Source organism: Choristoneura fumiferana, chromosome 14, assembly GCF_025370935.1.
Source record: "Choristoneura fumiferana chromosome 14, NRCan_CFum_1, whole genome shotgun sequence".
NCBI classification, from domain to species: domain Eukaryota; kingdom Metazoa; phylum Arthropoda; class Insecta; order Lepidoptera; family Tortricidae; genus Choristoneura; species Choristoneura fumiferana.
The window spans coordinates 16428288-16454904 of record NC_133485.1 but is presented as its reverse complement, the minus strand read 5'-3'; the positions used below and the strand labels follow the sequence as shown (position 1 = coordinate 16454904).

Genomic DNA, 26617 nt, shown 5'->3' with positions numbered 1-26617 from the left:
CGTCGGTTCTACGAGGAACTTGTCTTGTCCTGCCACTTAATTCTGGCAACTCTCAGAGCTATGCCAGTGACTTTTGGATCTCCTGCTGATCTCGCCGTGCATTCGATCATGAAGGAAAAATCAGAGCATAAAACTGCCTCCATCGCTCTTTGAGTAACTTATTTAAAAAAATTAAACGGAAAATTTTACCAATTTCTCAGTTTCTTTTATTTACATTTTTTTTATTGTTCTGACAAGGAAGACTAGACAGAAAGTAAATGCATATAATTTCGTATCACATAATTTTATTTGTCATGACTTTTACTTTTCGCAACAATATTTGTCATAAAACACATAGAACGGTGTTGTTTTAAGATTTTTTAATTTCAACTTATCTTAAGTTAGTTAAGTTAAATGATAATATTTTAAAAAATCTGTTTAAGAAAAAGATCTGATTATGTCAAAAATTACATCGCATATAAAATTCGGGAAAACAATAAAGAAACAAGTCCAAATTTTCTTTATCTGTAACTCATCGATCTACTACAGGTAAACTACTTCTCTAGAAGACGAGGAAGACGAAGAAGACGAAGAGCTCGATGGTGTTGGTGGGGGAAGAGGACCGCCGCAGTACTGGAAGCTGACCACATTGACGCCTTCAGGGCATCTCTGTACGTATTCCCAATTGCAATGTATCGCCACATTTGATTGAGGGTCATTGGAATCATCAGGCACCAAGTCGACCGGCAAACCTTTGTCTATAGTATTGACGATCATCTCTGTCCCTAACAGCTTCAAGCCCCCGCCTCTGCAGTTCTAAAAAAATAATACTATAGATTAGAAAATTTGGACTAGCCACATCTCGTCATTATTCCGTATATTATTATTAATCCGGACATTGTACCTACAAAGCGCTTCATCTCTTTAGTACATTGTGTCTTAAGGGCGGTAAATAAGGAATTACGAACGAGACTCTATTAGAAGCTCGAAGTCGAAGACAGGGCTTTAATAAGTCGATGTTCGTAACGCTAGTACCACCCGTGCGACATACAATGTTTTTCATCACATTTGCGTGTAATATTGTATATTTGTAAAAGAAAAACTAATATTTTTTCAAAAATTGCCAACACCGCTGACTGCACTGTTGGCAGTGCCAGCTCCGCGCCGCCCTCCCCCCCGCAGCATGTGCCCACGTGCGTGCGCTCCTGCAGCGGGCTATGGGCAACGACTCATTTACTGACTACGGGTTTCATGACAAGCACGTTAATGTCGAGGGTTTTATTTGGGGGGTTGCAAGCAAGGTAGCCTACATGATACGACACTGTTTACGAGCTATTTTACTGGACTTTACCTGCGCCTACGCATGAGTAACAGCAAATAAATAAATGAATATGAAAATGAGTAACCATTAAATCCAGAGTTGAATTGAATTCTGGGATTAAACTTAACTTTCGTGCTTATTTCCAAAATTACATCGTGGATTTTATTTTAATTGCGTTAAGAACACCCACGCCAAGTCTGGCTTGTGAAATTTTAAGACTTTATCCCGAACTCGTGGGAATATCGAGGAAAAAAGTAGCCTACGTGTAATTTCAGACGTCAGCTATCTACATACCAAATTTCAACCAAATTCATTTAGCCGTTCTAGCGTGAAGGAGTAACACACACATACAAATACAAACTCACAAACTTTCATATTTCTAATTTTAGAAGGATAATGTGGACTGCTAAAGGACTGAATTCGGCTCTGTTTTCTGCTTTTTCAGATGACATGTGTATAATTTAGGGATGCTACTGAAACAATTTCTTGCAAGCACCTCTTATAAACAATGTTTTCTTACATCTGGGAAGCCAACAATAACGTCTGGTCCGCTGAGTCGTATTTCTGGCAGTGTTATAATATTTGATCCTGTTACTTGACCTAAAAAAAGAAATGGTACCGTTATGACAAAAAAACTCTAAACAAATCAGTTTTTCATACGCCCATAGAAACTGACATGAGCTTCTATGGGCGTGTACATGAAAACCAGGGTCGGTATTTCTATCTCGCGGTATTATCCGGGCCGGTAAAGAGTGTAAGATGGTGTCAGAAAGAGACGGTGAAAGAGATGGCATGAGCCCGCGCGTTAGACAATAAGACCACAGCGGGGCTATTCCGAAATTTGAAAATCGATGTTTGTGTCGCTTAGTCCCTCTGACACTTATATTATTTAATACGAGTGTGAGAGGGACGGTACGATACGAACTTCGATTTTCGAATTTCGGAGTGTAGCCCTCAGGTTTCGGTCTTATACTTACCAAGGGCTACGGATGCGTCGTTGCTATTCCTACGGTTAGCTTTGATGCGTAAGCGACGATGATTGCGAGCGTGCCGTGCTTCGCAACCAACTTGCAGCATGGCTGCGCATGCGACTACCAGAAGCAAACTAGTAAAAGACGTCATGATCAAGAATGACGATATACAGTTATACCAAACCTATTTTATATCAAAAAATACAGTTAAATAACTGCAAAAATTAAGTTAAACGAATTATTTTATCGGTAATTTATAAGTATTTTATTCTTTATTATTTATACGCAATTTGAAATTTCATGCGTGCTTTTAGCACATCAAATTTGGAGTTGATTACGTTATTCTGAAAATAGGTCTATAGAAATATAGCGTAACACTTACTTATAAATTAAATTCAATGCATATCGAAAATGATTTCGCCAAAAAACGATAAGCAGAATTTTGTTACGCAGAAAACGTTTTGCTGAGTAATGATTCGCAGATTGATTAAGTCGCAGATAAAATGTTACGCAGACTAACGTTTCTCAGCTCAGCATTACTTACTTATTTTCTTCAGTTGGCTGGCATACGAATTAGTCAAAAAAACAATTGGCAATACTTAATTTGTTTCGTTTCAAATAGTTGTTTTTTTTTTGTTTTTCAGTTTTGTATCACATTAAAATGTTTATGAGCTGTTTCTATTACATACTTATTCCCTACTTCCTTTATAATACCTTACCTTTTTATGTTTGCAATAGTTACCTCAAGAATATTTTGAATTGAATCATTAAATAGTCAAGTTCAATTTTATAAACCAATTTTCCAGAGTTCAAAACTTATTCCACGTGCAATCAAGCATGAAATACAAAACGTATTATTAAAACAAAATATCGATTAAAGGATTCGTTTTACTAAATCTCGTTTTTATACAGTTTATTATTGTTTAACTGTTTACTGTATGCAGTGTGAAAGTTTGTCTTGATTCTCTTACCTCCAGTGCTGGTTGTAAGATGCATAATAGTAAATATATGTTGGTGATTATATACGAGGAAAATATCCCAAGCTTGGCTGTTTGAGTTAGTATTACTTCCTCTAAAAAGCAGTTCGTCTAAGTAGCAAATGGTTTAAAAATTTCCCCGAATGCTAATTAATCGTTAATTCTATGACCAAAAGTCGACGGAGCTCCGCGCGGAGCTCCTATTCCGTGTGGCTGAAGTGATTCGCGCCTTGACGCAACTCTAACCCAAGTTATATTTTTCAAGTTTCTGACACAAACAGGTATCAGATGCTTTTTAGACCACTTGCTACTTAGACCAATTGCTTCTTGGAATTAGGTACTTGCTACTTAGACCAGCCGCTTTTTAGATCAAGTGATAGGTACTATGCCGGCTGTTTATGGGATTAAACTAGTTATCTTTTGGATGGACTGGACTTATTGGATGCTTCTTGGGAGAAGCCATGTCAGCAGTTGACATTTTTCGGCTGATTTTTTTTCTATCTTCTTTTTTAAATGTCTCCAACTAGTGAAGGTTTGTTAATTATTTTCTACAATTCATTTTATCAAAAATGCTTTTGTTTAGTGATTACAGAACTGCGATGAGGATGATCAAGACCTGGCAGGAACTTTAGTCGTCGTGTCTAACAATGACGATGGAGGTCTACCGCCACTGCTGTCAGCCAATGATTTAAATAACCCTCAGTCTAATGTGGCTATACACGGCGATACTGAAGATGATGACTCACAATGTGCTAGTGGCATCACCGTGACAACTTACCAATTCTGTCGAGGGTCAGAGGAACGAAAGTATTTTTTTTTATGGTATAGGGGGCAAACGAGCAGGCGGATCGCCTGATGGTAAGCGATTACCGTCGCCCATGGACACCTGCAACACCAGAAGAGTCACAAGTGCGTTGCCGGCCTTTAAGGTAGGAGTACGCTAGGTAGGAGTAGTGATGAATGCTGACATTCATTTTGAAAATAATACTTTGGGTTCGCGTGTAAGTTGTTAAAAACTTTTATGCAATAAATAGATTTTTGTGCATCACAATTTTGTTTTTTTTTTTCACTAAGAGAGTTATGGACGCTGGAAAGCAAACACGTAGTAGCCCGCAAAAGTGAAATTATTCATCAGAGCAAAAAAACTTTTTGTATTAAGAGAAGTTTCGCTGCCGGCCGCGCGGCCGCGTTAGGTATTTGTTTGGGATATTGCTGTCTCATGACATAAGCGCTCGCAGCCGTCCCCCATGCCTTCCGCAACGACGTCCGTAATTTATATCGAGATAGCTGTAGGTTTTTTAAGATTTGGGCGGTTGATTTTTGGGTTTCGTTGTCCTAATATTATACGAAAAGTATAGCACAGATATCAATGATATTTTATAATCAAGATATTCGTTATATTTTCTATGCCTGTGATTTTTAGATTTTTGTAAAAATGCTCTATTAGTCTGTAATTCTCGCGCAAAGTTGACATCTTTTGTTTGTCGACTTTTGAGCTCCTGTAATTCTGATATTACACATTTATATGAAAATCTGAAAAACCACAGGCATAAATATTTAGGCACGTCTAGTCCATACTTACAAAATTTCATCTTTTTCTGTTGCCTAGTTTTCAAATGAGACCGGGACTACGTTTGTATGGAGAATGGAACGAAGAGACTTCTCTTAAAAGAAAAAAATCATAGCTTTCGTATTGATGGAGATAGAGCTGCCATTTTTGGTCACCATGTTTGTGATTTTTTGCAGAATTAGTTCCGTAAACAGCCTAAATATAAAGTTTATTTTAAAGGATATTTACATTTGACAGCAAATTTTATAATCCACTAAAACTTACCAGTAGTAAGTGAAGCAAGTAAATTCTAAGAACGATGAAAACAGCACTTTTTTTGGGAAAGCAAAAATGTGGTAACCAATAGTTATTTTTAAGTAACATCATCTATTAAAACGTCGTAATAATAAACAATGCGTGAATATTTTGTCATCAGAATGTAGTGACTAGCATTATTTTGCTTAATCTGACAAAGTGTTTTGTTGTAAGTGTAAATCTATTAAAATAAGGTTGCAAAATAAAATGCCGTAAAAGACAAATTAAAAAAGATTAATCTACTTTTGAAGTGTTTATGTAGTAATTAAGTCCTAGTCTAAGATTCAATTTAGGAAGAAACAGCGTCTTTAAAATTGTCTCGAACAGTGCCGTTGTTTTTTTTTTATTTTGAGTTCAAGTACAATTTAAGATACCGAATGACAAAAGAAAATGTATGAAGTAACTAAAAAGCGCTCAGTTGTAATTTAGTTATTCTGAGCTTCATGGCATTTAACTTTTTTTTATTAAATTATTATTTCTACTCAAGTGGCATTACGAGTCGTGTCGTGTAAGTACATTAAAAAAAAACAAGTATCGCGGAAAAGTAAAAGGGCAACTTTTTTATAACCGTGCATGAGCATTTAATTTCATATTTTAACGATTTTGCTTTATTTCCTCGCATTAAATACTGGAGAAAAGCACTATACATGCCTCAGCGTAGCTGGCAATTCGTGGATTCGTATTTATTAACGGACTCAGCCCACGCTTCGTCTGACAAACTCTACTCATCCACGAATTGCTGTTTCCCGGCCTTGGCAGTAATGTAATAATAACAAAAACTTTCATTTCGGAAAATTTTAATATTTGGAGCACAACATGATCAACAAAAATCAATAATTCAACTCAGTTTGCTTTTATTCTTGAAAAAAAGAAGTAAGCCTTGAAACTAGACACTAGGGAACATTATTATATTGAAGATTAGGCGATAGGTACGGTAGATGAGGCGATGTAGAATATTATTGCTGAATCAATGACACACAATCAAAAGCTGTTTCTTCTTCGTAGCGTTCTCATTTTCAAGTGAATAAAACTTTGTCAACTAATTTTCCATTAAGCTTCTTTGTTTTGATTTTTTTATTCGTGAACTGAAATAATTACTTTGCACACCCGCGACCTTATTGATAGCTACGTTTATGCAAGAAATGTGTGTGAATTGTTACAATCACGTCATTTTTCTTTGGACTCGGATTATTATGTAGTGTTACATTATTGCAGCAAAGGGTTGCATCTCAATGCTCTGGAATGCATGGAAATAATTAGGTACAACCAGTATGGGGTCTATTACTAATGAACAGGTAAATTTAGTATATTCTCTCCTACTACGAGTATGGCTTTGGTCTAATTTGAGCAATAACAGTTAGGAATAATAAAACACACCTTAACAGTAAATAAATCAAAATTGAAGGGAGTTTTATGTGACGGTTTAGGTTTATTATTTTTTTTGTGGGTAGTTTGTTTGAGAAAAATAAAGCAGGTACTTGGGGAGTTACAGTGACAAACTAAAACGTTTGTTTTGGTTTGTTGCTCTGAAGATGTGCTGGTCAAGGCCAGGCCAGGCCAGGTTTCAGGTGACCAGGTTCGATTGCTGATGTATGAGAGTTAAAAAAATATTTGAATGCTATTTTTATTAAATTTAAAATCGCCGCCAGTCCCTCAGAACAGATTTCGCCATTTCAATTGATCAGCCTGTATAAAGGCTTCGTTATATTTTGAGGTACCTATGTAAAAAAAAAATAACAAGTGATGCACAGAAATTACTTTAATGGGTAAAAATTTATAAGTTGTAAGTAATTACGATTAACAACCACATAATATGCAAAACCAAAGTTAATTAAAAGAATTTGACGATGATAAAGAAATTTGCAAATTTTACTCAGAAGTTACATTAACGTCAACAGTTAGAGAGAATACAATTATTGTCTTCATCAGTTAAATTTTCTTCACGACTTACACTTATTTCTTCATAAGTTACATTTTCTGAAGATGACGTCGTTGGCGATGATGACGGCGTCGTTGACGTGGTAGTCGTTCTTTTGTCGCTGCAGAACTGGTAGGTAGTCACGGTGAAGCCATGAGCACACTGAGAGTCGTCGTCTTCACTGTCGCAGTGTATAGCCAAATTTGACTTAGGGTTATTTTTATCAATAGCTGACAACTGTGCCGGTTGACCTCCCTGGTCGTTGTTCGACACAACAACTAAGGTTCCCTTTAGATCCCGATCTTCCCGATCACAGACCTTAAATCATGAAATAAAAAAAATTGAAATATAAATAAGTTTTTGGTAAAAAAAAAACATTTTTAATACTAGCTTTTAAATCCCATTCCCACCCATTTAAATTGCGACGCCCAAAAATTCTTAGTACTTAATGGGTCCCGACTGTTAAACTTTAAATTAGCTACTTAACAGGGTTCTAGACCACTAGACTTATTTTCTTCCTTTTAGTTTTTAAAGCAGTCGGGTTTTTTATTTTTTATATTTCATGTTACATTGGTAAAATACTTCTAATTTGGCCTAAATTACTCTTAAAGCATACTACACCAGGTGCACTAAAAAAAGCTTTCCTAAAATTCAATTGAAAAAAGGGCCTTTTTTTTCTTTCTAAAGTGACTCTATCTGAGTACCTAACTATAATTATTCGTAGTAGACTCGTTCGTAATCATGTCAAACGTAGGACGTCCTCTATTGGACATATCGGTACATATAGTTTGAGTGCCAGAGAAGGACATTATAGGGTAGTCCTACGCTACGCTTGCCGATCCGCGGTCTCCACTCGAGAACTTTTCGGCCCCAACGGCAATCTGTTCTCCGTGCTAGGCCTGCCCATTGCCACTTCAACGAGCTAATTCGCTTGGCTATGTCGGTGACCCTTGTTCTTCTACGTATCTCCTAGTAAAAAATATATTCCTAAGTATTTCTTACATCTGGAAAGCCAAGAATCACGTCCGGTCCGTTGATTTTCAGTACATTCAAGGCTCGGTATTCAGATCCGCTCACATCACCTAGAAAGAAAAGAAAGCGCGTCGTGTATAGTCCTAGTAATTCAAGTAATCTTGCTATGCCTAATGTATATAATCCTGATGTTTCTTGTTTACTTACAATTAAATCTATTTTATTTGTTGATTTTATTTACACATGGATAAGTTTAGTACGAGGGCGACACTGAAAGTTTTTAGAACTGGCCACTTGTAAACAATATAATAAAAAGTAAGTTTAAATTTTGAAAATGGAACTCTTTGCCAATATATTGAGTATGTATTTCATACATTTGTCATTTGTTTTACGATTTGGCGGCAAATTGAAAATTGTCTGTGTCACGTCAACATGAATTTAACGCGAAAAAATTTTCGTGCAATGATTTTTTATGACTTTCGATGTCATTTAAGCCAACAAGAAAGCTATGATAGACTTCGATTGGCCTTTTATAATGAAGCCCCATCTCGTGCGACCATTTACAACTGGTTTAATGAGTTTAAACGTGGTCGCACTAATCTCACCGATGATCTGCGTGAGGGACGGCCTTCTACGGCGACGACTGAAAATAACATCAGTTTTGTACGACGTATGATAGACACTGACCAAAGAGTGACGTATCGTCAGATTCGGACAAGCTTAGGCATTAGTATGAGTCAAGTGTATAAAATCCTACATGAACATTTAGCGGTCAGGAAGCTTTGTGCGAGGTGGATACCTCATAATTTGACCGAGCCCAAAAACTCCGTCGGGTTGATTGGTGCCGTGAAATGATTCAAAGATTTAACGGAGGTGATGGTGGTGGTGGCGAAGATGGTGGTCTCGTTCTTCGGAAGAACAGGTCACTATGCGACAATTGTTTTAGAGGACCAAAAACCAGTTACTGCAGAGTGGTACACTAATAATTGCTTGCCACTTGTATTGGAAAAAGTTCGGGAGAAACGACCTCGAAGTAGGATCCTTCTTCACCACGAGAACGCCTCGTCGCACACTGCCAGGCGAACGATCGACTATTTTTGTGACGTCAGACGTGGAATTACTGGGTCACCCGCCATATAGCCCCGACCTTGCAGTTTGCGATTTTTATTTATTCCCGAAAATAAAAGAAAAACTTCAAGGAAAACTTTTTATGAAGCAGTGGGTGCGTTTCAAAAGGCCGTCGAAGAGACCCCTAAGGACGAGTGGGCTAAGTGCTTCTCTCAGTGGTTCCATCGGATGCAGCGGTGTATTGATGTGAATGGACACTATTTTGAAAAGATATAATAAAACTAATAACTAGCTAGTTTGCTCAGTTTTTGATTTTCTAAGAACTTTCAGTTTGACACTCGTATATTTATGTATCATTCCGTGAGTCACAGACGGTTCAGAATATCAGCGCTGCAGGCGTAATGCTGAGTCAGCGGCCGTTTCACTTTTGCGGGGACACAAAAATCGTGTATTTTCATTTTCGTATTTCTTTTTTGTTTTATTTGTGTTTGCTGTTTAGTGCTTTTTTTGTTTTGATTTTGTTGTATTTGTGAATGTGAATAAATGTCTTCTTTCTTTCTTTCATTTGTGAAGATGTTTGAATGTTTAGGTGTTTGGATGTTTGTTACTCAATCACGTCTAAACCGCTGAACCGATTAAGATGAAATTTGGTATACAGATAGTTGAAGTCCCCAAAAAGCACATAAGATAGTTTTTATCTTGGAAAATTGCATAGTTCCCGCGGGATAGCCATTAACGAATACTACGCGGATACTTATAATTGTTCGATCAAACGCGCTCGCCAAAAACTTCACAACGTTTAGAGTTTTAAATCAGAAAGATATTCCCGCGCCCCGTGTTGGCACCTAGCATCTCCCACGCGCCTCTGTCAGCTGTCATATTGTTTTGTTGTGCAAACACTGTGCGAACACGTGAGTTTCTTTCACTAAACCGAAAAATTGTTTAAATCGTTACAAATTGTGTTGTATTTTGGATTTCAACCATGCTAAAAAAGAGGTCACGTTCGCGATCTAGGGAAAGAGACCGAGAAGATCGAAAAACCAGTAAAAACTGCATGACGGAATTCATTAAAAACCAAAACAAGGAAAACATTACTACTACGGTAAGGGAAATAATGGTGATTTTTTATATAAAGGTTACTCAAATGAATGTTCCATACGAAGTACTTATGTGTAAGTACTTCTGTGCCAGTATTTTCAATTTAAATGTTACAGATAATAATTCAGTACTATTCTAGAACTAGCCGTTACCCACGACTCCGTCCGCGTAGAATTCAGTTATTGCTATCCCGCGGGAACTATGTATTTTTTTTGAATAAAAGCTATTCTTTGACCTTCTCCGGGAATCAAACCATCCTGTAAACCGAATTTCATCTAAATCGGTTAAGCGGTTTAGACGTGGTGAAGTAACAAACAAACATACTTACAAACTTTCGCATTCATAATATTAGTGGGAAGTATCTCAAAAATTTCAAGATTTTTTTAAAACTAGCTTCCACACAGTAAGTACTAGGTATAAGTTTAGTTTTTTGTAGGAATTTACCATAAACTGGTATGGCTGTTGAAGTAGGTAACTAATAAGTATCTAGTGACTCAGGTTCGTTGTTCACTAAATTTAAATTTGTGAGAACTTTTCAACTTCACAAACTTCTCGATAGCATGCCTCACAAACAACCCTCTGTTCCCCCTCAGAACATGGTAAGATTAAACGCGTTATATTTTTAATAAAGTGAATAAATGGTTGTTGTAATGCATTTAAACAGGTTATACCATTTTAAAGAGTTGTTTATAAGCCGGAAATAATTCCACACAATCAAAAAGCGCAAAATCGAGGGCACGAGCTGCGCCATGACAGATATTAGCTCCTGCACTGCAGCAAATATGTGTGTGCAAAGCAAATGGAGCCCTGAAAGGGGAAAGAAATCATCATCATCCCAGCCTATATACGTCCCACTGCTGGGCACAGGCCTCCTCTCAGAACAAGAGGGCTTGGGCCATAGTTCCCACGTGGGCCCAGTGCGGATTGGGAACTTCACACACATCATTGAATTTCTTCGCAGGTTTGTGCACGTTTCCTCACGATGTTTTCCTTCACCGCAAAGCTCGTGGTAAATTTCAAATGTAATTCCGCACATGAATTTGGAAAAACTCAGAGGTGCGAGCCGGGGTTTGAACCCACGACCCTCTGCTTGAGAGGCGATAGGTCAAACCACTAGGCCACCACGGATTCAGAAATCATCGCTGCGGAATATAAGGGAGTAGACCGGGATCAGCAAACTGTTCCGGATGGTTCAATACAGGGATGCGAGCACATTTTCAGTGCTAAGGGCCAACCTCCAGTAATGGAATTAAATTATGGGTACTCTGAAACTACACAACGTTTTATGACTGTGGCTTTTGTTTTTAGGGTTCCGTAGCCAAATGGCAAAAACGGAACCCTTATGGATTCGTCATGTCTGTCTGTCTGTCTGTCCGTCCGTATGTCACAGCCACTTTTTCCCGAAACTATAAGAACTATACTGGTGAAACTTGGTAAGTAGATGTATTCTGTGAACCGCATTAAGATTTTCACACAAAAATAGAAAAAAAACAATAAATTTGGGGGTTCCCCATACTTAGAACTGAAACTCATTTTTTTTTATCAAACCCATACGTGTATGGATAGGTCTTTAAAAATGATATTGAGGTTTCTAATATTTTTTTTCCCGAACTGAATAGTTTGCGCGAGAGACATTTCCAAAGTGGTAAAATGTGTGTCCCCCCTTGTAACTTCTAAAATAAAAGAATGATAAATCTAAAAAAATATATGATGTACAGTCACCAGCATTAATATCTACCACAGTGGAGCGTGCAAAAATATCTGACACGTCCTTCCGAATAGAGTCGTATCAGATATTTATGCACGCCTGTTGTGTCAGATATTGGTGCTGGTGACTGTACATTATTACCATGCAAACTTCCACCGAAAATTGTTTTGAACGAGATCTAGTAAGTAGTTTTTTTTAATACGCCATAAATCGTAAAGTAAAGGTAACTTTTATATTATGTTACTTGTTACTGTCCGACTCGCAGTCGGCCGCTTTTTGGCAAATTACACGTACCATATCCTCAATTCTATCATTCAAATAAACTCGGAGCATAATATTCTCTTGCACATGTATTCGTTAAAATTCGGAGTTGCGAGCCAGTTGATACCTATCTTTAGGTTGAGAGAAAATGTGTCAAACAACTAAGCTACCGCGGTTTTTTTTTTTTTTTTTTTTTTCGGACGGACTGTTGCTGTTACCCTCAGACGGCTTTTACAGCTTACCGGAGAGAGGGCGAGCTGCCAGATGGGCCGCTCAGCATGTGGGTATTTTAAAACTTAGCATGCCAAAGGGTGCTCCTATTGAGCCGACCTCGGACTTTGGACGCTAAGGGAGAGTTATGCAATCAATCGGAGTTTTTATACTACATCGTTTCGGAAAGACTACGTTAAGTCCTGACTGAGAAGAGCGGTTTGCTTGAGTTTTTAACTTACCAAGGGCAACTGTAGCGTCGTTGGCGTTTCTGCGGTTAGCGTGGGCACGTCTGCTGTGGGCATGATGGTGGCCTTCGCTACCAACCAGCAGCGCTGCGCAGGCGGCCAAGAGAAGGACTGTAGTGAACGACGCCATGGCAGGAAATGATAATGGACTGAAATGCTTAAGTCTTTTTATATCCAAAAACACCATAGTTAAAGCAGAAGCAAATCAAATTAGGTTAAATGAGACGAATATTATTATCGATAATTTACTTTTTATAAACAATTTTGTGATTTTATGCACGATGACTAAATGCTGCTCGGTACATTTTATTGCGGAAAATTACTTAAACCATTAAATTAAATTAAGGTCGCTTTTATAAATCGAATCTTTTTGTTACTAATTCTTAGTAATTGTTAAGTAATTGTTAATTGTAATAATATGAGATGGTTCACTCGAATGAAAGTTACAGTCATTGCTTAATTTTTCTATTATTTTATGATTACTTTTGTTTCATTTGGACTGCATCAACTTTGTAAGGGATTTCCAAACGTGTGTCTTTGTTTTTCTTATAAAAATAAACAAAAACGAAGCTACAGGACAAAAATAGTTCATTATAATCATCAACCGGAAGACCTCCACTATTGCACAAAAGCCTCTTCCTTACAATGCCACAATTAACTACAATGCGCAACTTGCATCCAAGAGAGTTGTGGGCAATCGGTGGGTACAACCCTTCCGATGTCAACAGTCCACCTAGGAGGCTCAACGATTGTTCTTTTACTTCGAGGTCACCACGGGAGTACATACCTCTTCTAATAAGGTTATCATTTTTAGGGTTCCGTACCTCAAAAGGAAAAAAAGGACCTATAGGATCACTTTTGTCTTATCGGTGGGTACAATCCACCTAGGCTCATCGATTGTTCTTTTACTTCGAGGTCACCACGGGAGTACATACCTCTTCTAATAAGGTTATCATTTTTAGGGTTCCGTACCTCAAAAGGAAAAAAACGGAACCCTTATAGGATCACTTTTTGTCTTATTTTGTATAACAAATACTGAGGTCTACTGTCCCTTGGAGCTGTGAAACAATCAAACATCTAAGCCAACGCAATCAAAAGATGCAGCCGTTTATGCTGCAAATTTCCACAAATTTTCGAAACTCGCAAGGGAATCAAAACCTAAAGGGTACTTCCCTTGAACTCAGAATCTTGAAATTTGGTATGAAAGTGAAAATCTTGTTTTTTTATGTCTGTCTGTAAATATCCAAGACCAATATAATCTGACCCCACACTGCGTATATTTTGCTTAAGAGTAGGGCTCTGCATACACTGGATGTTTTAAATCACTCGGAAAAAGCGAGAAATATCTTCAAGACACGATTACCGTTTACTTACATACCTATAAATGTGAGCGGAACCCTCGGTGCGCGAGTCCGACTCGCACTTGCCCGGTTTTTCGAGCAATATGACCCGCCTATTGCCATTTCTTGCACAATTCTTTGATCTATATATATGTGTGATTTTTAGTTCTTCGGCAAATTTCCGTAGGTATTCCAAATTGTATCGCACAGAGAAACTCCAACTACAGCTCTCTTCAGCTCATTGCGTGATTCCTGGAGAGGTCCAAAAAGACCAACCAGTCAAGGACCACGTCTCAGAGCCATAGGTCATTAGAAAACCATCGTATAAAATAAATATCTATGATGTCTTCGAGCTGCATCATAAGTGTACCAATTTTTGACGTAATAATTAAGAGAAGTTTCCCTGCCGGCCGCGCGGCCGCTTTAGGTATTCGTTTGGGATATTGCTGTCTTTATCGCTCGTTACATAAGCGCTCGCAGCCGTCCCCCCATGCCTTCCGCAACGACGTCCGTAATTTATATCGAGATAGCTGTAGGCTTTTCAAGATTTGGGCGGTTGAATTTTGGGTTTCGTTGTCCTCATATTATACGAAAAGTATTGCAAAGAAATCAATGATATTTTAAAATTAGGATATTCATTATATTTTCTATGCCTGTGGTTTTTCGATTTTTGTAAAAATGCTTTATTAGTCTGTAATTCTCGTGCAAAGTTGACATCTTTTTTTTGTCGACTTTTGAGCTCCTGTAATTCTGATATTACACATTTATATGAAAATCTGAAAAACCACAGGCATAGATAATTACGTCTAGTACATACTTACAAAATTGCATCTATTTCTGATGCCTAGTTTTCAAATGAGACCGGGACTACGTTTGTATGGAGAATGGAACGAAGAGACTTCTCTTAAGCATTCGGTACACGGTACACGCTTTCCCCTCTCTAGTTACAAATAACCTTAACATATCGCGCTATTAAAGTGTAATGTCTAGTCTGCGAGATATAAGGCTTGTATTAAATCTGTGGAATGTACAAATTCTGACAACGGCGACAGTTTGACTGAGGGGCTATGGTAAGGGGGCGAAAGAGTCAGAAGATCGTATAGTGTACTTAAGCGTCAAATCAAGTCTTAAGTAAAATTCACGCCTGAATACCTGGCGTGACGTCACATTAAACTTTCCCGGCTATGCTGGAAATTAAACAAAAATTATATTAATAATAATTTTCTTTTGAAACACATGTCCGGTATTTTTTGAAAAATATTTTTTTTAGGGATCTAGCCTGTCACTTTAACTTAAAACAACACACTTAAAACAAAAAATGATTAATTTTTGATGTACTTGCCAGCCACCCCGAGGTGGCTTCATCTGGTTATAAAGAAAATATGACAAAATCTTCCATATAAATGACAATGACCGACGACTGAGCCATGACCGTCTGGTTACTGAAGGCTATGAAACTAGAGGCCCCGAATTCGAAACCAGATGGGAACAGATGTTTGTATGGACAAACAAAAATAAATATTTTTTCAGTTTATTAGTTCACTCATTACTTTCGAATATTTAGTGTGAATAAAGGAGGTATGACCGCTTAGCAGTTATCCTATCTCCTTGTTTCAGAGGTCGATAACAGTATAATTTCATTCGCCTTATTTCGCTCTAGACGATGTCTTGAAAATTTTGCAACTCAACAGATAAAAGTACCTACAAACACAATATTATCGTTCAAGTACCTAGTTTATATGAACTTATATTCTTAAAAAATCCAGCTGTTACCCGCGACTTCATCTGCAAAGTCATTTAAGTACTAATGATTCACGATTTTTTTTAATTTTTAGTATAAAATCTACAATTTCTACCTTAAACCTATTTAGGTGGAAGAATAAATAAAAAGCCTGACAGATCCTTAGCAACTCGCAACGGCGCATTTCAATTTTATTTGAACACTTCCCTTCTTTACAAAAAACACTTGTAACATTTTCAATCCCTCTCTATTTGCATCTCGAGCTTGCATGAGAACGCTTCAATACAGAAATAAATCCAAGCCAAAGCTCAGTTGCTACGACGGAGATTTTACTATAAATAAGACCACAGACAATGGTACTAAAAAAATAGGAAAACTTTCAATTCTCTAGCGTTTGAATCGACAATGTATTGTCCCGGATTGCTACTATGAGTCGGTTGCAACATTTTTATGGCGTGATACTTTTACAAGAATAGGCGATCGGTGAAGCGAATCCATGAAAAATATTGTGGTACCTACTAGTGATGTAACGAACGAATGTTCTATATTCGCAATTCGCACATTCGCGATGCGAATATTTCCACCGTTCTTGATATTTGCGTTGGCATCCGCTTATGACTGCGAATATTTTACGAATGTGCTTAGCATTAAAAATTATTTATAAATTAACTATAATTATAATGGCTATAAGGTTCTCTGTCTTTTCGGCGAAATAATATTCCCAAATGTTTCATTTGCCAAACTGTTTTTATTTCCCAACTCACGATTTTATCTCAAACCAAATTTTTTTCGGAAATTTGCACCGCTTTTTTTGCCAAATAAACGTATTGTATTTTGTGGTTCACTAATGTTTTGGCGAATAACGTTGGGCAATCTGTTTCAATTCGCAACTTTTCATTTCCCAACTGCTTAATATTTCTGAAACTGTAAACATTTCAGGATTTTTATAAAACCAACCTAACCTAACCTAAAGGGTTCTACCCGGTGGCCCTGAAATAAATCCTGAAATATTTACAGTTTTTGAGTTTACGAAATGGAAAGTTGCGAAATGAAACAGGTTGCCAAACTTTACGTTGCGAAAAGGCAGTACCTACCCGGTATTTTGCATTTTTTTTGTATTCTCGCGACGAGCAAATCAAGAAAATATCCTTTTGATTTCAAACTCACATCATTATCGTTCAGTAAAATTCGAGTGTGATCCAATCGTGCTGTGGTATCGCTGTGCCCCGCTGGGACCCAAGTCGACTGCCGTGCCATTAGTCTTCATTTGTCCCACAATCGCAACTATCCGGTAATAGACTGAGCTTGCTATTCTTTAGACGTTTATTACCTGAATTAATTCAATTTCCTGTTTTGTTTTAAACTAATTATTTGCTAGTTATAAGTTTCTTTTGTATGACTTCGGAAATATAGGCTTGTGGTATTATTAGAGGTAAGAAGTTTACTTTTTTTTAATAAATGACAGTATTACATATATACCGGACCACTGGACGACCGAATAGCCTAGTGGTTAAAGAACCTGACTACGAAGCTTGAAGTCCCGGGTTCGATCCTCGGCCGGGGCAGATATTTGTATGAAAAACACGAATATTTGCTCTCGAGTCTTGGGTGTTTAATATGTATTAAGTATGTATCTATCTATGAAAGTATGTATATCCGTTACCTAGTACCCAATAACACAAGCTTTGCTTAGTTTGGAAAAATCTAAATTCTACTCGTAATTATCTTATGTATTATTAGTTATGTGTTCTCTCCATAGCTTAGTCCATGTACGGAACTCTTTATATAGGTAAAAAACTTAAGAAGATGACCTGTTGTATGTACTCCTAGTAGTGCACAGAAATGATATGGGACTTAAGTAATTTTTCGAATATGGAACGGCGACTTACATATATAGGTACGGACACGTTAAGTAAAGTTAAGTAACGTGTCCTTACCTATAGATGAGTCAACGTTCCATATTCAAAAAGTGCACTACTACATTCAACAGGTCATCTTCTTAAGTTACGTTCTAACGTATACGCGACGCCGTCTATATGTCGGCGGCCGATCGTAAAATCCGCCAGATCACGAAATTCCTAGGCATATCGTGAAATGCCGCCATTTCATGATATGCCTAAATGTTGGCCAGGCATATCACGATGTTCCTGAGAAATAATACTTACGGCAGATCGATTAGAGCAACGTATTCGTCGATATTCCGGCTCAGGCCTGAAATATCCATTTTCCTAAAATGTATTTTTCGCAAAATGTCTGCTTTTCAGAATGTCAACACGTCTTTTGCATAATGTCAGCGTCTCAAAATGTCAGCTATTTAAAATTGCCTGTCTTCAAGAATTACAGTTTTTGTATATATGTTCGCTTTTCAGAATGCGCTTATTGTCAAAATGTCTGCAACCTCAAAATATCCGCTTTCGTATAACGTTGGCATTCCAGAAAAGTCTTATTCCCAAAATGTCTCCAATCATGGTCTTCAAATTTCATCTAAACGTCATTAATGTTGTCTTGAATGCCAGTAATTTTATATTAGGTATAGATATTTATGTTATCAAAGAGTAAGTATGCAAGCAATTAAACCTTTTACATTTAAAAATTTGATTTGAAAATAAGCAGACATTATGGGAAAACAAACATAACAAGACTAAAGCCTATTTAAAAAAGTGAACATAACGGGGAAAGCAGAAATTAAGGTAATGCTAATATTATAGTAATGTAAACATTATGAAAAGACGACTTCCTCAGATTGTACACATTTTAAATAGCAGACATTTTGAGAAAGCTGACAAAATAGAAGTTTTAACATTGTGAAAACGCAGACGTTTTGAGAATTGTACATTTTAGGAAAACAGACATTTCAGGCCTGAGCCGATATTCCTAGCTCTATATCGTGCACATCGTAAAATAGTTTCTTTTTTGGCCACTGGTGGCGCTGCGTATGCAATGGCAATTATATAAGTCCTTGGCCGGGTTTTTATATTGAATGCTACGCACAAGAAAACGAAGTCGTCTGACGGGAAAAGAAAATGTAGAGTATAATGTAACTAATGCCTTTCTAACCTATTTAAAGCATTTTATTACCGAGAGGGATTTTTCAGGCCGTCACATAAATTGGCTGTAAGAGCTCACGAAGACATTATAAGTCTCTTTTCTTTATATCTACGTAATTATTTTGGTTTCAAATGAGATTTCGCGGAATGATTTTGACTTTGGACTCGATTGCTTGTTTTTCTTTTAACATTATCTTTCATAACGAAAGCCAAATATAAAATATAATTATTTTTATTAATCTTCTGGGATTACGATTTTTAGCGTGGATATACAAGCAGTCAAGTAGTTCAAGATTTATGCGTCTGTGGACTTAAAGGAAAAATGACGATGTATAAAAGGTCCACTTGATTAATTTCGTCCCAGTATAATATTCACAAGACCTTTTAATTTACCTAATTCAAAATTGGTTCCCCTTGTTTACGCATATTTTTATGTCATATTTCTATTTTGCATAATCTGTTTACGCATAATAGTATTTGTGCCGAAACTGTTTTCGCATAATTATATCAGAAAAATAGTTCTTGCTTCACAAATTTGCAAGTGGTAGGACCTTGTTCAAGGTACGCCCGGATTGCTAGTGCTTGCACTGTTGTGTTTCGGCGTGGAGAGTAAGGCAGCCGGTGAAATTTTATTACTGGGACTTTATTAACATAATCTCAAGGAGCGGAATTTCTCATAGCAAAAATCAAACATCAAAGGGATTGAACATAAGTCTTATCGACTATTCCAGTTATCGCCTTGTAACATTATTCTGTAACATTTGACCTCTTTGATAAGCGACTAATCTAAACTAAAATAAAATTAATCCTGTCAGCGTCACATACTATGACATTTATGTCACTTGAGTTTTTCTAAGTCATTCCCGTGTTATTGAAATGGTTAATCCTTAAAGAAAAACGATTGACAAATGGACAAAAAAAACATCCCTTACTTATTTTTAATGAAGATTCTTCAACGATATACTGCTCTAAATGTAAAGTTAATTTAAAGCAGCTCAAACTCTTTATATCTTAATTGTAACTAACTTAAAAAGTGCTGTACCGATGGTACCGACTTTTTGGCTGTTTTTATTAATTGCTGAAATATTTATCGATAGTCGATAAAACTTTATGATCAATTCCTTTGACGTTTGATTTTTGCTATGGGAAATGCGCTCCTTGTATCATGATACCAATTTCAAGATGGTTCAAGCCAGTTCTGTCATTAATAGCATAAAAAAATCAATATGTAGCCATAAAACGTACCCGAGTTTATCCGACGTGTTCCGATAAAAGTTTTATGTGGGTAGGCATGCAATATTAACCGGTTACACGGCTATCTGCTTCGCGATACGAAATTAAAATTATATCGACGGGCTTTAGTAGCCCGAAATATGACGCCGTAAAACTAGTCATCTCAGAACTCTGAATAATAAGATATGACAAGTGAGCTTAAAATACAGTACCCAGCGATAAAGATTGTACATCGGTCTTCGGATAAAGACAAGTGGCTGTTCACGACGATTTCCGAACACTAACGAGCGTCCATCAATCATCGTATTTATTAAGTGATATTTTATATCAAATAAATACTGCACCAGTGCGGATTGGGAACTTCACACACACCATTGAATTACTTCGCAGGTGTGTGCAGGTTTCCTCACGATGTTTTCCTTCACCGTAAAGCTCGTGGTAAATTTTAAATGTAATTTCGCACATGAATTCCGAAAAACTCAGAGGTGCGAGCCGGGGTTTGAACCCACGATCCTCTGCTTGAGAGGCAATAGGTCAAACCACTCGGCCACCACGGCTTTGGGCCCGCGTGGGAACTAAGGCCCAAGCCCTCGCATTCTGAGAGGAGGCCTGTGCCCAGCAGTGGGACGTATATAGGCTGGGATTATTATTATTATATTATTATTTAAATACTGCACCTTTATTGACTTAATTAGTTTACGTCAAATTAATGACATGTAAACCTCGTATATCCATAGAGAGCTGCCGCAACTACTAGAAAAAGGATAGTTCCCTCTTTTTCCTAAGGATGCCATCGTACAATTTAAAGTTTTGGGGGGTTTCAGCAACTCTTTATTATATACTCGTATTTTCATCTAAAAGCGTTCGTACTCTATTGCACCTGTACAACGACTGACAAACGTCACATAAGTAGTGTATGACAATGCTCTATGAAGCCGAAATTAGCCGAATCTCTTTCCAAATAAAGATCGATGTGCAATCTTTATGGCAGGTTACTTTAAAACCCTTAGATATGGCTAAAAAGCCAAATGTTAATTTTCCTAGCTCAATCTGCGACGTACTTATATATTACTAATGTTCTTAACCATCTCACTTAACTTAAAAAAGTTAAAATATCCCTGATATTGTCATTTCAAAATTCAATATTTCTAAAACGGCTGAATCAATTTAAATTAAGCATAGCTCAGAACTACTGCAAGGAAACTCGCTTTCACGTAAAAAGAGAAACCAATACGAATACTACACAATTAATTCAGCATCAATTAAATTACGTTACTAAATAATGGCCACCAATACCCCGATACGTTAAAACCTAAACCTCCGTCGAATTTAAACTCGCATCGTTATAAAAGTTTTAACGAACCACGTTCAGACTAGCTATGAGTACTAAACTGTGAGCTAGATTCCTGTGGTCCCTTTGAAATTACAACCCCCGGTAGGATGGAAAAAATTACTTCTTTTCTGGGTATGGAACCTTTTCAGGGTTTTTCAGAGAGAGAGAGAGAGAGACATACTGCGCGCACGCAGAAGAAAATAATAAAAGGTCAGTAACGTTGTGAAACTGCAGCATGATTAAATAAAAGTACCCGGGCGAGCGAGCTCCGCTCAGCCTAAAACCCCAGAGATAAGACCAAGCTAGATCAATTTTTCATCTCCGAAATCCCCTGGGTACCAAATTTCATCGGAATCGTTGGAGCCGTTTCCATGATTCTGATATTATATAGTAACTGATATAAGATTAATTTACAGTTGTCAGTTTCACAGAGATTTGTCTATGTGTGGTACAAAATCAGGCAAGCTAGTAAGGACTGCAATTATTTTTCCATTTCTTACATTTAAAACAAACATAATCCAACTAATAAAAGTCTTCATTATTTCTTTTGCGTCGTGTTAAAAGTTTGAAACTTCAAAAACAAACTCACCAACTGAAGAAGCTTGTTACAAAATTGAGTACAGCTAAAAGCTTTTTTATGTTTAGTTACCACTCGTTTGCTTGCTCAACAATTAGTTTTGGTATATAGGTAAAATGCACGAAAAATTTTAAGAAATTTCCCCGAAAATTCTCATAAATTACATCGTAATCTTCATTTAGCTACGTTGCATTAACAACATTCGTGTAAAATTGTGTTTGTGTGTGTGTGTTTGTGTGTGCGCGTGTGGTCTAGTTAACTCCTACGCATGGCTGAAGTTCATTCCACAAATAAATTAGGTAGGTACCTACATGAATGAGCAGCCTGTGTTATTTGCAAAATACAGGTAGGTATCTATAATATTAAATTTTATTAAAATCACGTTATTTAGAGTGCAAGATTATTAAACATAAACACAAACAAACCTTATAATTTATAATATTGGTAGTAAACATCACAGGATGCTTGTTTTTTTAACTCATCAAGATAAAAGCTGTTAATACCATGCATGCATCGCTGCAACCTCATCCGGCCTGTATAGTTGGCAACAAAATACAATCCGTCAAGATCTTCAAAAAGATATGTACGACTTTATTTTCAATACATTAAGAGCGCTCTTGATGTTTTTGTGGTCTTTCAGTGTGTTTCTGTGGTCTACTTGTGCGCTTTGATGTACGCTAAAGCATTTTTTTTTTACTAGACTGGCTAGGTTGAAAGTAATTATTTTTATGGAATCCAAACTTAGTAGGTATTGTAAATGTGAAAAGTGTTTAATGTTATGATTTTTAGCATAGTCGGCAACTAGTATAGGCATACTAGTATAGTTGTATTTTGTATATTGTATTTTAATTTTGTAATTTGTATGGACCTGGTCTGAAAATAAAATTATTATTATTTTCGAAGGATTGTTTATTCTCAGCTCTAGGCTGGTATTAACTACATTTACGGGTTATCCACCAAGTAAATGTAGCAAGAGTTGTAGAATAAATATATTTTAAGAAGATTGCTGAGGGCTATTTTCAGGGTCTAGTTGCATGAACTTTCTCACTATTCTGCATGTATTAAGTATTGCGGCTTTTTGTAAAATTGTGTAAACGTGTGATTTTATGCCTAATAATTTTAAGCTATGGTGTAGGTGGGTTGGGATGACGCCTGTTGTAGATAGGACTATTGGAACTACGTACACTTTCTCCTGTCTCCATAGTCTAGCAACTTCGTCTTTTAGGTCTGCATATTTTGTTATTTTTTCCGTGATGGTCTTTTGTAAATTGTGTGTGTTAGGGATCGAGATGTCTATGAGGTATGTAGTTTTGTTTATTTTATCTATTAATGTGATGTCAGGTCTATTATAGTGGATAGTACGATGTGTGAGTATGGCGCGGTCGTAGTATAATTTGTGTGTTGTATTCTCAAGTACTAACTGCGGTGTGTATTTGTAGTATGGGGTGTGTGTGTCTTGTATAAGTTTATGTTTGTGTGCCAGGTTTTGATGGATGATGTTTGCGATTTGATTGTGTCTGTGTGTGTAGTCTGTTTGTGCTAGCGTTGTGCATGCTCCGGTTATGTGTTGTATGGTTTCCGATTGGTTATGACATCTGCGGCATTTGTCGTTTGTGACTGTTGGATATTTTATTATATATTTTCGGTAGTTTTTAGTATTTACGATTTGGTCCTGAATTGCAATATATTATTATTATTATTATTATTATAGGAGCTAATTGTTTATTTTTCTATAAGTATATTATTATTTACTTGTTATCGGTGCGCATATACTCTCATAATTTTCGCAGGTCATAATGTATATGTAGTGTTTGCCATAATTTTTGCTACCTATTCATAATTTTTCTCTGAATTCATTAATTGTTCAAAATTATTTTCAAACAAAGCGAACCTATATGCTACGTCAGGAACATAATTAAAAAAATCTGAAAAAATTACGGTCTTAAAATTAAGCCTTGTAGAAATTATGACAAACCAGTACATTATGAATGACTTTCTAAATATTTTATATGCGACTAGATACGCATCCTTCAGTTAATTATTATTTCACATCACATTATTCACACAGAATAACCAATACATTATTATTTTTTATAAAAGTATGAAACAAAACAAAACACTTCACCAACTTCACCAAACCTCATCTCCAACCGTTTTAATTCGACCTAAAACTAGCCTGACCGAAATTTAGGTACCATAGCGTAGAATTTAGGTTGGTTCCCACACTCTCAGACCCTTGACTTGAATGGAACTACAGTCTAAAAGCCTGCTGGTGTCAAGTGGTGCCCGAGGGCGCTCCACCTACTTCTGTTTACATGAGCCTATTATAAAGTGTTAGGTATTTTTAGATTGCAATCTGTGAAGTCTTGTTTTTGTGTGGATAATTTGGGTTAGATGGTGGTAAATTGAAGATGAGCGGGAAGAAATGAAGGTGCATTTCATGGTAATCGATGGCCGTTGAAGCCAAAAAGTTCTTTAATGGAGACCACGGATCGACAAGCGCAGCGTAGCATTTTTTTGGAATAGGTAAAACCGGGTAAATAGTTACAAACGGTGAATCTGTACGGCCCCCTTTAAACAATAGGTGGTATCTAAAAAAAACACCTTTAGAATATAAATAAGTAGCATAGAGAAAATAGCTTAAAACATTCTGCATTAGATGGAAAGAACTGAGAAACTGGTTGTTTTTCGACACCATCTGTGGTTTTAACAGGATAGTGTATAGGTGGAGTCATTCACGATGACGCGTCCCATGGTTTTTATTACAGTGATCATTAATGTCTCATCATCATCATCATCAGCCGGAAGACGTCCACTGCTTGGCAAAGGCCTCCCCCTTAGAACGCCACAATGAACGACAACTCGCCACTTGCATCCACCGGTTTCCCGCTACTCTCACGATGTCGTCAGTCCACCTGGTGGGAGGCCTGCCAACGCTACGCACGCAACGAGCTATGGAGAGAGCTATGCTTGGAGTTTCTTTGCGCGATAGAATCCGGAATACGGAAATTCGTCGAAGAACTAAAGTCACTGATATAGCTGGAAAAATATGCAAATTGAAGTGGCAATGGGCAGGCCACATCGCTCGAAGAACAGATAACCGTTTTTGACATTCATAAGTGCTTGTTATAGCCTAAATTGAATAAAGATATTTTGACTTTGACTTTGACTTTGACTTTGACTTTGACTTTGACGAAGCATTAATGTCTAATTTCGACAAAATCACGCGTCTTCGTGGATGGCACTAAGAATAACGGTTGTTTGTATGTCTTTTTGCTATAGAATCCTAAAATTTAACAATTAGAACTTCTAAATAAATCAAGTGAGAACTGTCAACAGAATTTAACACAATATAAAAGGAGAGGTCCCCTTACTCTCCAACTTCTCCCAATACACAACAGGCAATTCAAACTTCGCACAAAAACTGGAAACAAAATAAAACTATAAACACTTAAGGGAAACTCGTTTCAAAAGTAGCGTCTCGGCGCTGCAAAACAATAAAAGGAGAGATTGCATAACTACTATGACAATATTCGGCCAAAAATGGGCCGAAAGGGCCGTTACGGCCGAGAATGGTCCATTTTCGGCCATAACATGTGGCTCGTAACAGGCGACGCCATCAACGCAACATGACACCAACTATGTAATAAAACGTATGTGTATCGCTAACGGGACACACGGTCCGATAAAATGTACAACAATTTGACTAAAATCTGTACTTTTTTATATAATATCGATTGTCAAATGTTTAATAAGTGTACGATAAGCCTGATGGTACTTGCTTGATTGCCGGTTGTTTATGGACGCAACTACAATGAATTCAAATTGATGCTGCTCTTCTCTCTTTTCTTGAATAACTCCGTACTGTGTCCCATTTCAAAAACTAGGGAGCTCACTCCATAACCAGTGCTTGCAAGAGAAAATTTCTTTAGAATCGTACCGTAGGCGACTATTTAGATGTGAAGAGGTGTCCTAGATGTGAGGATGAACACTCTATGAGCGGCAAGCAATGCAGTGGCAAAATGCAGACGAAAACTTCAACTCAAATTTCTAAAGAGTCGTGCACAGTCATGTGCAGACGGGCTAGGATAAAGAACACAAGTCGCATGTGATGTTGTTATGAAAATTGGACATTATTTAGCTTTCAGAACTGTTTACTTACCAGCCGACCTCTCGTCGTAACGTGTGCCACATAAAACTTAGTGGACGCACATACGTTGCTATCGCATCCATCTAAAACATTATTCTCTAGACATAGTTTTCTACGTACATTCGCCAGTCTTGCTCTGTGTCTGTCGTGGCCTGCCAACGTCACAGCGTACACTTTTACGATGTCAGGTCATCGCGATATGAAGACGCGCTCATAATGACACGGCGCTCAATAACGCCGTGATAACGTTCTGATGGGCACACCAACCCTCCATGCCGTGAATATAGATCATCATCATCAGCCGTACGTAAGGCTTTCACTGGTTGGACATAGGCCTCCCCCAGTCTCTAGTTGCTTCGGTTGGATGCGGCCTGCATCCATAGTGATCCCACGGCTTTAACCAAGTCATCCATCTATCTCATCGGCAGACGTTCAACGAAGGCGGGGATGCTCTACGCAAATATGGCCAAGTCACTTGGTATGATCGGATGGTCTGACTGAAGTCAAGTCCGGGTCTTTTTCAACCGTACGAGAGATCAAGCCCACTGGGGAGATCTAGCACCAGGTCATATTTGTGGTCGGCCCTTGACTCTGTTGAAAA

General features: G+C 37.3%; 2 protein-coding genes and 1 long non-coding RNA gene across 3 annotated transcripts; 1 reads left to right on the top strand and 2 right to left on the bottom strand.

The window, feature by feature from the left end:
- Positions 1-488: 488 nt before the first annotated feature.
- LOC141435317 (uncharacterized) lies at positions 489-2454 on the bottom strand. The gene is made up of 3 exons (XM_074098022.1): positions 2278-2454; positions 1821-1900; positions 489-795 (listed from the first exon to the last, which is right to left on the bottom strand). The coding sequence occupies exons 1-3, from the start codon at positions 2420-2422 to the stop codon at positions 523-525; spliced, it is 498 nt and encodes a 165-aa protein (XP_073954123.1). The 5' UTR covers positions 2423-2454; the 3' UTR covers positions 489-522.
- A 767-nt stretch (positions 2455-3221) lies between these two features.
- On the top strand, positions 3222-4299 carry LOC141435318 (uncharacterized). The gene is made up of 2 exons (XR_012452130.1): positions 3222-3327; positions 3832-4299. It is a non-coding gene; the product is annotated as an uncharacterized lncRNA (long non-coding RNA).
- A 2554-nt stretch (positions 4300-6853) lies between these two features.
- LOC141434745 (uncharacterized) lies at positions 6854-12754 on the bottom strand. Its single transcript, XM_074097184.1, has 3 exons — positions 12590-12754; positions 8033-8112; positions 6854-7348 (listed from the first exon to the last, which is right to left on the bottom strand). The coding sequence occupies exons 1-3, from the start codon at positions 12723-12725 to the stop codon at positions 7004-7006; spliced, it is 561 nt and encodes a 186-aa protein (XP_073953285.1). The 5' UTR covers positions 12726-12754; the 3' UTR covers positions 6854-7003.
- Between the last annotated feature and the right edge of the window lie 13863 nt (positions 12755-26617).